The sequence below is a fragment of the Mytilus edulis genome, chromosome 2 (genome assembly GCF_963676685.1).
Source record: "Mytilus edulis chromosome 2, xbMytEdul2.2, whole genome shotgun sequence".
Lineage (NCBI taxonomy): Eukaryota > Metazoa > Mollusca > Bivalvia > Mytilida > Mytilidae > Mytilus > Mytilus edulis.
In genome coordinates, this window is record NC_092345.1 from 17,746,583 (window position 1) to 17,760,760 (window position 14,178).

General features: G+C 30.7%; 1 protein-coding gene across 12 annotated transcripts in view; it reads left to right on the top strand.

The window, feature by feature from the left end:
- The window catches only part of LOC139511605 (serine/arginine repetitive matrix protein 2-like), a 48,737-nt gene that overhangs the window by 10,569 nt on the left and 23,990 nt on the right, over nt 1-14,178 (top strand). For 6 of the 12 annotated variants that reach the window (XM_071298496.1, XM_071298498.1, XM_071298499.1 and 3 more), the window contains exons 3-5: nt 5,568-7,430; nt 11,222-11,239; nt 12,199-12,380. In XM_071298496.1, coding sequence (XP_071154597.1) covers nt 5,568-7,430; nt 11,222-11,239; nt 12,199-12,380 — 2,063 coding nt within the window. Of the gene's footprint in view, nt 1-1,310; nt 1,610-2,455; nt 2,583-5,567; nt 7,431-11,221; nt 11,240-12,198; nt 12,381-14,178 lie in introns of those variants that run through there. The other 6 variants (XM_071298497.1, XM_071298501.1, XM_071298503.1 and 3 more) reach the window with 3 other exon arrangements.

Below are 14,178 nucleotides of genomic sequence, written 5' to 3' on the forward strand. Positions count from 1 at the left end.
ACATTTTGATTAAGTGAGGAGAGGGACATATAAAAAAGTCTATGCACTTACCACATACATGTACACATGTATGCAGTCCTAAAAAAAGGAGATGGGGGGGGGGGGTCCCTTCCCCTCTAATTCCACCTCTGATTCTGAGATATTGTTACAAACTGATAGCTAATTAAGTAATTACATCAAGTCCTTTTATTACATGATATTTTGTCTAAATTTTGAACATATTAGGTATCAATATTTATTGGTTTAAATTATTTCCGCCATATAGATATAGTCTTCTTTACAAAATGTAACTTCAGTATATTATTAGTATGACCTCCAGTTAAGTTATTAGAACTTTGTTTCTTTGACTTGGACACACAAATCATAGATCTAGCCTTGGTTATTATGATAAGAGATTCACGTCAATAGCCAATCAAGTTGCAGTGTGACTATTTCCAAAGTAAGCCCTCATCAAATTAAAATAGTCAAGCCTTGTTTAGCATTTAAACATTTTCTTTAGAGAATAAATGAAGAATAAAAAATCTAAATATTTGATAGTACTTCAACAGGTTTTTAAGACATCCTTCAAATAAAGTATTTTTAATCCCTGTTGTGGATATATTTTTTCTAAGTGACTTCAGGTGAGTTTAAAAAATTTGCTACTGGAAATTGAATTGATAAATTAATTACAAAAAAACTTTCAGTTTGTTTTGATTTTACTATTTAAAAAAAACTTTCAATTGATTTTATTTTATTAGCTTTTCTGTATTTATACCAAATATCTTATATTGGAGGAATTCAGTAACACTTGAATATATGCTCACAAAATTGCTGTACAATTGGGCAAGTGTAATGTTACAAACAGTTTTCAAATTTCTCTGGCAGTACATCAACTGAGCATGCACAAAAGCATATAAAACCAGATTGATAACGATTTCCTAAATTGTGAAATTTTCTTAAAAATTGGCATTGTCGTTGGAAAAAAGATTGTTACAAAGACAAATTTAGGAAGCACAAAACACTACATTTATACCTCATATCTCAAGTATTTCTGACTTTGTATGGTTTCAGGGGAGTTGCGGCTCAATGGAATCGCGTTCTCTTACTTAAGTAGTATAGATTGCGTAACCTGACATTTTAGTGGATGCACCTAAAGTGTGGAATTACATTGTTTGAACACATTATAATGACATGTATTCTGTGACCTTTTTTTGGTATTTGTCTAGATCTATGTTTACTTTGCACACTTTAGAATTCACTTAACTGATCATAAATATATCTTATAAGCAGGTTTATATTACGTTATACAAAGAAGCACATACAAAGAAGTTAAATCAAAAATTTATCACCGTTCATTCTTAGATGTATTAGATATATGTAAGAATTTTTCACCTTACATGGTGAGATTGATTTGAACTTATATGATTTTGGATTGACACAATTATCTGGTGTGTTGTGTTAATGGAACATGAATACATTTAAAGATAATATCCGAAAAACTGTTATTGAAATAATTAAAGATTTCTATGTTTAATATTCTCGGTAGTGTATTTGTAAATATTTTCATGTGTGGACAAGTATATAGATCAGGATTTTAATTTAATAGGACATTAAATGTACATTCCTTAAGGTAAATAAGCAAATATGTATGCTTAGATTCTAGAACCACTATACAAACTATATCATACTTGATTTTTCATCTGCTGATTTGTATTTTTAAAGCAGATCAAGGGTCGTATTCTCAATGTTATCCTGCAAGTATATGAAAATCTCTTTGGAGATTTTCACAATCCTTCAAATATATATAGAAAAGAGTGAAAATGGGCTGAAAAAAAAATATTTGCTTTATTGGAAAGACTGTTATTTCAAATAAGTTGGGAAACAAGAGTGGTTACAAGACCCTTATTTCTAATTATCAAAAAATTAAAAGTGAATTGGGTTTCATTTGAAACATTGTTTTAGCAGTTGCTCCTTTCTGTCTGTCCCACATCATGCACATGGTTTGTTCTGCTTATCTCTCCTTCAGTTTTCAGGTTATTACGATGTATGTTGTACATATAACAATTTTGTGCATACAATTAGGATTTGGATTTTTGTCAGACTTTTATTTTAAGATAACTTCAGATTTATAAGTATAATTTTACAACTGTCAGATGAGACGAATAGGATTCAGAAATCTTAAAATCTCATAAGTATTTTTTTTTCAGAATACATAATGCAACAAATAGAATCATTTTTAAAGTGTTTATTTCAGGATGCTTAATGTTACCTTTTTCTTTCTCCATAAAATATAGGTTCTACAGTTAAGCAAACAAGACTTTTGGAAATTATACTAAAATCCCCTGATTTCTTACCTATAAAAGGTAGCTATGCTACATAAACCTAAAATGTTGATATGCTTACTTCCCAAGGCTCACAGTTATTGACATAAAACTTGGTCAAGGTATATTTATTGCTGTGATTTAAATATCTATTAACTTTAGATGCCTCCTATATAATATTACAAAATATAATACCAACTTTCTATATAAATTGTTAGATTTAAAAAATGTGGATTATCCTAAGGATTTATTGAATTTTCTTTGTGTGATCTAAAATTTCTGGTATGTATTTAGTGAATTTGAATAGGGGTTGGGGGGATTGGATGCTTCAGATTTAATTAAGGGCATATTGATGGAAAGATTTTTTTATAAAACTGAGCCAGGAATTATATACACAAATACTGATAGAAACCTAGATTGATGTTATTGACACGTTGAGGTCTATTTTCTGCTCATTGTATAGTTATGGGAAAAATTCCGGAAAATACTGCAGCACTTCAAGTTTTCAAATAGAAGTTATTTTGTATCACACTTATTATTTCCTCTGAACAGTAGACCCACTTTTCATGTCTTATGATGTACAAATATGGCAAATTACCATGTTTTTAAAGGGTAATAATACCTAGAAAATGTTCAATAAATTTTTTAAATTGAGATGCAGAAACCTGTTAGCACTAGGTTCTAAAGATTTCCCAACATTCACGTAATATCTTGATCTAGGCTTGTGGTGTTATATGATAGGAGTAGTTAATAAACATTTTGACTGCCCTTTATTTAGTTCATTCATAGATGTTATATCTATGGTTCATTCTAACTTTTTTGTATTCAATGTGGTGAATCTTAATTCTAGAATGATATTCTGCAGGAAGGGGGTATTTTTTTTTTATTTGTGTGTGCATTTTACAGGGCACAATCTAAACAAATAAATATTTATAAAAAGTGCTTTTTTGCTGGGAGACATATTTTAGATCAATAACTTTTGGTAAATAAAAAATTCTTTTAAAGGCATGTGTTTTCCATTTAATATACTGTAGTTTTGAATGAGTATATAAATATATGTGCTTAAAAGACATTTAAACTTCTTTGAATGCCTGTTTTGAGGTATTAAGTTTATATAATGAAGAATTCTCAAAGTCAGGTCAACTCCATTCATCTGGGAAATCCCCCATAAATGAGGAAAGTTGGAAGGTTCACTTGTTATTAAAAAAAAATATTGATTTGGAGCAGCATGTATTTAAATTGTTTTTTCCCCCAAATTGAACTCTGTATTGTAAAAGTGTACATTTGTATCTGCATCTCCTTCTAAATATGTCCTAAAGCCGTAATCCTAATTACATGAGACTTTGAAGGATATTTTACATATTACCATATGTTATTTTCACATCATATTCTATTTCTAAAATGATGGGAATAATGTAACGGTTGTTAATATTCTTACCAAAACATTGACTGCCATTGTTTATTTAGGAAAAATTATTTTGTATACTCAGCCCTTTAAAACAATTTATCGAAATCTTAACTATTTATCCTATTTTGTTTTTTTAAATCAAAATAATTATGACAGACAGTTTCCTTCAGTAGATGATGAGACCCCTAATCAGAATTTCATGAATCTTCACTTTATATGCCATTGTGTACCTCCTATTTGTTTTTGATCTCAACTATTTGTGGACTTTCCCTTACCAAAAGGCAAAAGGGTTAGGACAGTCATTTTTTGGCTCACAGTAAATCTAGTTTCTTACTACAATAATCTTGAATACAGGATTACAGGATTGCAACCATGCAAATGATAAAAAGAATTTTATTAGTTATTGCCTAAAAACAATGAAGTGAGAAGGCTTACTTCATTTTAGTCTGGTAACAGAGGTGTTTATTTATGCAAAAAATATGAGAATTATCTTAAAACATTCTTTCCACATATTGGTGACATCTCTCATAATTTCTTTACCATCCAAATTATGGCAATAGATGTGCCAGAATACATAAAATTGAATGCACAGAGACCTCACACATTTTCAAGGGTAAATAATCAATATAATAAACTGGAAGCGACCATCAATTAATTACTTTACATCTCAAATATATACAATACTGTATACTATGAGATATTATTAAGTGACTATGCTACAGGTCAATACTCCATTGACATTGACCAGCGTTCTTGGATTTCACCATTACATTTCTTATTTACTATTTTTGTAAGTCTTTTACATTTTAATATTTTTATAGATGAGCCATCCTTATTTCAATATATGTGCATTTGAACATGAACTATTATTGACACCTATAAGAAAATCTGTCATGACAGATAGCTATTACAATTTGTCCACATTTATTATTTATACAGTTACTTCATCTGAAATGTGATTCTAATATTGATATTTTATTGTGCTTTCAAAGTTTTTTCATTGGTATTTCCGAATTTGTATATAATCTAGTTAGAATACTTAATCAAGTTTTGTAGCTGTTTGAGTGTTATTGAGAGATTGTGTATAAAATATTAAGTAGGATGGCAGGTTGTTGACAAAAATTGTAAATAAAACTGTTGATAGAGGATTTGAGATTATCAGAAACTCAAGTGTTATTGTCTTTTTCTGATACATGAATTACGACAGCAATGCATTTGTTAAGATGATATATGCAAAATTTCAGTTGATTGATTGAAGAAAGAGTTCATAGACTGTTCAAAAATACAGCTTGTGAATACCCCACATCTCTTTTTGTTCAGCAAATTTATTTTCTATGTTTTTTTACTTTGAGGCCAACTGCATGTTTATGAGAAAAATTATAATTATAATTATGATATGCAGTTATGCACTTGTTTTAAGTTTTACTGCTTATAAACATGGCCTGAGTATATAAAAGAGAAAAAAAAGATGTGGGGTATCTATCCATGACACAAAATCACTAGTACATTTAACGTTATAGAGAATTTATCATAGTTAGATGTGTATCTAGATTCCATTCTCAATTTTATCCAACTTTATGTAGACAACTATCAGCTTATTACTGTAACTGCAGAAACTTTTGAAGAATGAACAAAAACGTGAGATAAATTATTATGATCAGGAAAATCTGCATATGTATATATGTATGTAAAAAAATTTGGAATGGTGGTTTGTATGATTGCAATACTTACCCAATTACACCTTTTGCTTTAATAAAAACCTGGCAATTATTTCTGAATTTACAATATACTCATATTATTACATATCCAATAACCTATAAAAGTACAATTGTGTTTTGACATTTTCTTCTATTTTTCAGCTGGTAATTACTTGATAGATGATGATGGCATTTTAAGAGACGATTACGATATTCATGATTCAGGAAAATACGCCTCAACCCATTGGACAGACTCTGGATTCGGAGGTAGCAAACAATCAGCTGGAAGTTCTTCAACGTTACGACAATTTGATTTACAATCCTATCCAAGTTATGACAGTGTTTCTCATCCTTTAGACGATGACCATGAAAATATCAGTGACCTTGAGGCTTCAAAAGACGATTTAAGTTTTGATCAGGATGGTTACTCTGCTTATGATGAGAATGGACACGAGAGAGCGCGGACACCAATAAATGATAAATATAATGATAAATCTGTCAGGAGTAGCCATAGTAGTTACAATAATTCTTTAACTTATGATGATACAGAAAATCTAAGACGATCAACGGACTCTGGAAAGGAACTCTTTGATGAGGAGTATTACAAACAGTTAAGGGAGTTAGGTGTATTAGTAGATGGTGCAGATTTAGTTGATGACAAGGACTCACTTCAAGAATTTGAACATTTGGAGTCACATGTTTCGAAGGATGATATAAATTTTGAGGAAAAAGATGACGGACCTGCATTTGACGATTATTTAAGGGCCACTCCTACCCCACAAGAAGAGGAGGATCATGGTGATTCGGTTGTCCCTGATATAAGTAGGAGTCAAATTCATGGTCACGACTACCAAACATCAAATACACGTCCTACAACAGCTACATCTTTGAGAACATTAAGTCGAGGATCATTTCCTGAAATAAGCCCAGAAGAAGCTTTGGAATTATACAAGGAAAATTTAGAATCTCGTGATTTCGGAGATGCAACAAGCATAGATTTTGAAAATACTTCTCAGAGAACAAATGATGATGATGAAATATTTTTGATTACAAGTAAAATATCTGATACCCCCAAACCAGCAAAAATAAGAGCATTTCAAAATGAAAGAGATGTTCCGTCAATGAGCCCAAGTTATGGAAAAGGAGTAAATCAAAGGAACAGGTCATTTGATCAGTCTTTTGAAAGAACTGAAAGGGAGATAAGAAATCGTGGTCCACCAAAACAAGATGGTAGACATATTGAAGATGATTCATTTGATGTATCAGATTATGGTAGTAGGGGTAATACCCCCTTCAGCAGAGAAGGATCAGTAACTCCTGATAAAAGGGACTGGATAAGATCAGGGTCCATAACCCCAACACGATCTGACTCTGTAACGAGTCAAAAATCATCTGCTTCTGACAGAGGGCCTAAAACACCTGTCCGTCAACCATCGCTGGGAAATTTATCAAAACAAAACACAAAACAGACTCACTCAGCAAAAGGTGAAAAGGAACAAAATTCTGAGAAAATGCCTCCAAAACGTCTTTTACCAAAACCCACAGCCCAGGATGACAATAATAAAAATTTCAGGGTTAAAAGTAAAAGCACAACAAATATTGCTGCAAAGTTTGGCCCTGTTAAGCCAACTCATATGTCCCTTGTTGATTTATCCCATATTAATATTGATCATGGAGATACAGAACATGATGATCTTAGTGGCTCATCGGACAAAGCTAAAGTTGAACTCTCGTCAAAACTCAAGCAGGAATTTCACAAACGTAAACAAGCAACAGAACTTGTGCAGCAACTGCAGATGGACTATGATAAGCTTCTTTCTAAATATGCCTTAGCTGAACTTACAATTGACCAGCTTCGACTTGGAGCTAAAATAACTCTTCATTCTGATTCGCCTACTCCTAGTCAAGCTATGTCAGGAACGTTACCAGGCGCTCAACAGCAACAGATGTTACAGCTTGGACTTAATCGTGCCGTTAAATCACCTTCACCATTCCAGGGCTCTATTGCTAGTCCATTATCCCAAGGTTAGTAATTTGTTTTAAAAAAAAAGTGTATTCAAATGTTTATCAAAAATATAGCACACACTAACCTATCCTAATTCTTATTAATATTAAGATATGTTGCATTATCTGTATGGAATAAGATAGTAATTTATGAAATATCATATATTATTTTGAATTTCAGCAGCGGCATGTGCTATCCATTATACAAGAATATTTTCTATAATTCAAGATATTGTCTTATTTCTGTTGAGATGTTGCAAAACTTTTGCTAGTTCGTACCTCTTAAATTTTTTTAGGCTAATTTATTCAAAAACAAAACATAATTTTATCAAATACTGAAGAAGAGAAGAGGAAAAAGAAATAGTAGCCTTAGTTTCATAATGTGATATTATACAAATATAGCCTTTGTATGAGGTCGATACAAGGATATATTGACCTCATACAAAGGCTATATTTGTTATATTATTAATTTCTGACCATATTTGTGTCAAAATCGTCATTTAGGTTTGTTGGAATTTTATAGATATTACATTATCTCCTTGACAATAACAACATATTACATGTAGTTGTTATTTAATTTACTTTTTTTTTTTAGACATCTGATGTATTTGAAGATATCATGTGTTTCAAAACGTTAAACAATATCCTGAAATTCATTACATGACACACAAAGTATATTGGTTTTTAGATATTCTAAAAATAACCGTGCAATATGCTTTTTGCAGGTCAATATGCGTTTTGCTATCCGCCGTTTTCTCTCTACCTTCGAAAATATAGTCTAACATGTGACTATCCCTAAACGAATGAAATTTGTTTAGATATACAAATTAATAATATTAAACTATATATTATAAGTATTTCTGTGAGATAAGGTTATAGCTGGCTACTCTATTTTTTCAAAGTTTTACTTTCTAAATGCCATATTCAAGATAATAAAATTTGTTTGTTGCTTTCAAAATTAAATAATGTGGTATTGTAAGTTAATTTTTAGTGTGAAATATTGCAATCTCGTAAAACTAAGTTTTTAAAAGTTAAACCTCTTTTCACACTTCAACGGACATTTAATTGAATAAAACATGCAGTAACATGTCACCTGTGCTTCACCTGTTTTGATAATTAGGTTACCTGCAGTTGTCACGCTGAAGTTTAATGAAAGTTTTTAATTATAAATATGTACTATTCAGATATTTATTGCTTGTATGAATACACTTTTTGTAAATATAGAATTTTATTCAAAGGTGTGAACTTAATATAAGAAATAGTCGATCCAAGATATATTTATTGACATGATTGACATACAAATTTAATGTACATTTAAAAATTAATACAGGAATGAAAAGCTTTGAAAGTTTGCCAGATTATACAATTTTATACATTGTCAATAGATCAGTTTAAAATCAATGTAAACTTATTAACGGAACACATTCCAGTAATTTTTTAAAAGGCAAATGAGAAAATTCTGAAACCACATCATGAATGTGGATAAATAATTTGTTCATTTTATTTTTGGCCAAAAATGTGAACTGGAATTTTATAAGAATGTGTAAATATCTTTAAGTGCACACATGTACAGTGATTGATTTATAGAAATTTAAATTACATGGACTTTAACCTTTGCATAATGCATACTTTGGCTTTTCTTATCTCCAAAAAATTTGAAAACCTCATAAATTTATTAACAATTCACAGCAGATTTTCATTTTAGGGCAGGAATATTTGAATAATAAGGAAAATCTGAGCAGCACTTGATTTTATTTTTGAATTTTAGCAACATCTTTATTTATTCTATTTAAATTTTATATATTTTATGATACAACAATATTAAAATGAACTTTATTGTGTATAATATAGGTTTCAATATATTTTTTTCTCTCTCTCCTCTTCTATAGCAATATTAATGTATGGTTAGAGAATTGTTGAAAACCAATTTCTGGTTAGCATGACCTTTTGTTGCATAATTGCAAGATGATTTTTAAGACAATATTTCAAATTCCAAAGGAGCTAACCTTTTCTAATATAAAAAAGAAGATGTGGTATGATTGCCAATGAGACAACTTTCCACAAAAGACCAAAATGACACAGACATTAACAACTATGGGTCACCGTACGGCCTTCAACAATGAGCAAAGCCCATACCGCATAGTCAGCTATAAAAGGCCCTGATAAGACAATGTAAAACAATTCAAACAAGAAAACTAACGGCCTTATTTAATGTAAAATAAAAAAAAAAAATGAACGAAAAACAAATATGTAACACATAAAGAAACGACAACTACTGAATTACAGGCTCCTGACTTGGGACAGGCACATACATAAATAATATGGCGGGGTTAAACATGTTAGCGGATCCCAACCCTCCCCTAACCTGGGACAGTGGTATAACAGTACAACATAAGAACGAACTATATAAGTAAAGGAATTTACATTGGTTTATTCCTCTTGTTGAATTTATAATTATAATTGTTCTCACTGCCTCTTATTTCAGGTACCTTCCCCCTCCCCTTCTCAATTGTGTGTTTTGATTCATAAATTATCTCACACTTCTTTTATTATATTTTTTTAAAGGAGTAAATTATCAAACTAAAGAAATTGTGTCATCAGCATATGGAGGTAGAATTGATAAAATGTCTATCAATAATCCAATTTACAGTGAATAGTTTCTTTTGAATCTAACATTAATTGCTCTATTGTTAATTATAATTTCCATTCCAAATGTAATAAATGACAGATTGGCTTAAACAAGATAAACTTTAATTAAGACTATGTTAAACCACTTCAAACATAATTGATGAATTAATGAGCTATTAAAAATTCTATAGCCAACTAGATTGTGTAGCTACTATATTATTAAATTAAATAGACAAAAATCTATTAATAAAATTCAAGATATATATGAAAAAAACCTCAAGTGATGCTATTAAGAACTGGATAATAATGTGAGACAAGAACATTAGTTAAAATGAAAGTTTGGAAGAGTGTTTGTTCAGTTGCATGCTAAATGTCGTTATACTTAATCAAATTATACTGAATAGTGCAAGAAATTTAAGTTTTAATTTAGTGTGATTATTTTAAGAGATATATAGCAACATTAATGCTGAAAGATCCATTTGTGTTAAGTATCTGGTATAATATACGTACATATTTGATGCAGGAAATCTAATGAATAATCAAGTCAGTGCAGATTGTGATTGTATGTGTGCCTATTACTGTGAGTGCATGGAGAACAAGATTAGAAAAAAATGTCATTTCACCCGTTACAATTTTTTTTCGGCCGATTCAAATTGAATAGAAATATAACTGTGAATCTAGAAGCTGAGGAATAAAAAAAAACTTATTGTATATCATCATTTTTAACAATCTGGATTTTAGTACAACAAAGTTACAACTGGACTTTCAAAACTACAAAAATTCACAAACAAATCGAGACATGAGAGGATTTATATATTGAGTGACAATTTTATACTTTAACTTTTATGTTCAGAAATTAAAATGATAGTATATTTACAAGACGGAATAAACAATCTATCCCAGATTTAAGAAGCTTATAGTAACATTATACTTTGAGAACTTTGACATAGAATAGTGTATTGAGGCGAGGAATTAAATAATAATACAAAGGTTCTTAGCTTATCCCTAATTATTTATTATTAGAAAGTATTCTGAATTACGATTTTTTTAAAATACAATGACTTTTGATGAGCAGGACTTCCTAAATTTATCTCAACCAGCACATGGTTATTCTCGGAAATTTCATCCATTGGCGTACAGTGATTCTTGGATTTTACATGTACGTCCATTATCTGTTATTTCAGAAGTTTCCAGAGAGGAGGGTAGGTTTGACCATTTTTTGTATTTTGTTGTAGCACTTTGATTTTGCATAAGCAAGTCTGGTTACATTGTATGCATTAGAGTGGCAGCTTCTTTAGTAACTACAGCTTTATCTGTATTTTTTAAATATGATAAAAATTCAAAATATGAAAGATTGCAACAAATTAATGCATGTTCCTGACAAAATATTTACAAGCACTTGTTGTCTGGGTTCGATTCACACATGGATTACTTTTACAACAGTTGGGTAAATGTCAACTTGTCAAGGGGATGGAGGTATTCTAAAGTATTTTAAAAGTATGGGTTGAATATTTGCTTACAAGACATTAAATATTAATTTTGGTGGCCTGTTTGCATGTTTGCTTCAGAGAGCAGAATTAAAAAAGAAAATGACGGGCATCCCCTTTTTGCTTACTCCCTGGCAATATGATTTTTTTCTCTCTTAGAAGATGTTAGTTTGCATGTTTTATGTTTGGCACTTATTTGGAATGCATGCAGAAACAAAGATCTTCGTAAAGGTGGAAGAGAAAGAACAATAATTGTAACAGCTAATTGATAAAATAAGTGATTTGTGCATTGAAAGGAAAAATGACAGTTATCTTAATTAAATAATTTTCAACTCAATTAGTGAAAGAAAATGTAGGTTATACATCAATGGTACAGCAAACCAGGAACACTAAATAACCAAAAGAAGTCCTTAGGTAAACAAACAGTGTTTAACATTTAAGGCAGATGTCTATATATACCATATGTCAAAAGTCCAGAGCCTAAATAAATATTATTTAGCAAAAATTTTCATTCTATAATTTACTGATTGACAAAAATGCAAGACCTTTTGATGATATCCAAAAAATCATCCAAAACTATTTAAGAAAAACTTGAATGAGTCTTATTAGGAAAAGCAACCTCATGATACTAGTATATGTAATGGTAATTCTTATAACTTGACTTTATCTTACAGATAGCCTTGCAGCTGAATTACACAATGAACGAATACAGGAACAGAGATATAAAGCACGTAGCCAATCAGATTCTGGCTTACTTAATGGCCATTTGGGTCTGTCGGAAACTAGAACACAGGAAAGTGGTGCTGAGAGTGTTAAAATGGGATTGCTGTTCCAAGCACGTAGTTTGGATGATAGGGTAATTAATACATTATACAACTATATTGTGTTCTCCAGGTGTTGGTTCAATGAAATGAAGGGGGGAGGTTCAGTGGCCAAGTGGTATAAGTAGTCTTGTAACTTCTGTAATTATTAGCTAGTCAACACTGAGGTTGTGAGTTCGAACCCTGCTTGTGTGGGTTCACTAGACTACAATCTTAAATGACTAGGATTGTCAGTTTTCCTATCAAATAAATAATAATAAATACAATATTTATAGAGCGCATTATATAATGACAAAAATTACTCTAAGCGCTTCACATTAAAAAGATCGATGGTTGTCGCTGGGCACTACTCCTTCCTCCACCCATAAAAACTGACAGCCACTAAATAGCCCCAAAAAATAAATCAATCAGGTGTTGGTTCAATGAAATGAAATGACCCGTAGTCCTTCTGAATGACGAATTCAAAATTTAGTTTTATATCATGATCTTTATTAAACTTTAAAAGAAGTTATTAAAAGTTTTAAAAGTTTTTGAAAGCCTTTTCTTTTGATTTGTAATACAGTTTTTAAGGGCTTCCTCTTATGCTTTCTTGCCTTTCATGTCACCATCTGTATGAAATTTTAAGTGTGAAATTTAGAGGAGAAATCAGCTTTTTTCCCCCAATAAAATACCCAATCAAAAACTGAAAAAAAGATACTTTTATTTATTTGTTAAATCACAGTTACATCTCTTGTATTTATCATAATATCAGATCCCATATGTACCTTTTCTCTTGTTCATTCTTGTACAACTTATAAACAAACCCATTTGGAAAATAACCAACAATTTTACTCATTGAAAATCCTTTTACACACAAATGATTAATTCTTATCCTTGTACAATGTGATAAATGAATTTAATGGTCTGACTTTTAAATATTCATACGTAATTGTTAGGGATTGATTTCAAATATTTTGGAATTTAAAGACCATCAATTTATTTACATAAACTTTTTTGAATAAGGTATGCTGAAATTCTTTTTGAATCTGTGAAACAAAACTTTTAAACTATAGTTATAGATATGCTGACACTTTTTAATTTTGTTAAATGATTATTAAATTTTGGCTGTACAGATTATTAATGGAAAACACAACTGATTATATCTTATATTTAGTATTTGTATAAAGGAAGGGTAAATTGAAAGACAATTTATGAAGCTCATAAAAACTGAATGAATACATAATATGCATAGTGGATAAATTTTGAAACAAAATAAAATTTTCTTCATTGAAATGGAAAAACCTAAAAAAGTGAAACAAGCAACCACTGGAAATCTTCTACACCCTCAGTCTTGATTCAAGGAAAAAAACCTCATCAACTATATTCTTTTCTTTTTGATACTGAGATATCTTGATCTCTCACTGTAATACATTTTTATATAAAACCTGTGTCAATGACCTATTACTTTACAGTCCTAGTTTCAACGGAGACAGTATTTAAACTGTTCCTGTCTGTCCGAATCCCTGTTTATCACATGAAATTTCAATCACATTTTCTTGTGAACTACAAGTTAGAGCTTTCTGTAATATGTCAATAGGCTTCCCATGGACATGGAGTGGTGAATTCAAAGGGGGGGGGGGGGGCAGAGGGTTGAAACCCCCCTTTGTATTGGACAATGAATGCATTTGAATGGGGGCATATGGCTTGAAACCCCTCCCTCTTCCTAGGTTGGAAGCCCCCCCCCCCCTCCTCTTTTTTTCTTTCTTTATACATTATGACCATGTTGGAAGTGTTTGTCACATTTTTCTAAGGAACTACAAATCAGAGGATCTTGAAATTCTAGCATGTTATTTT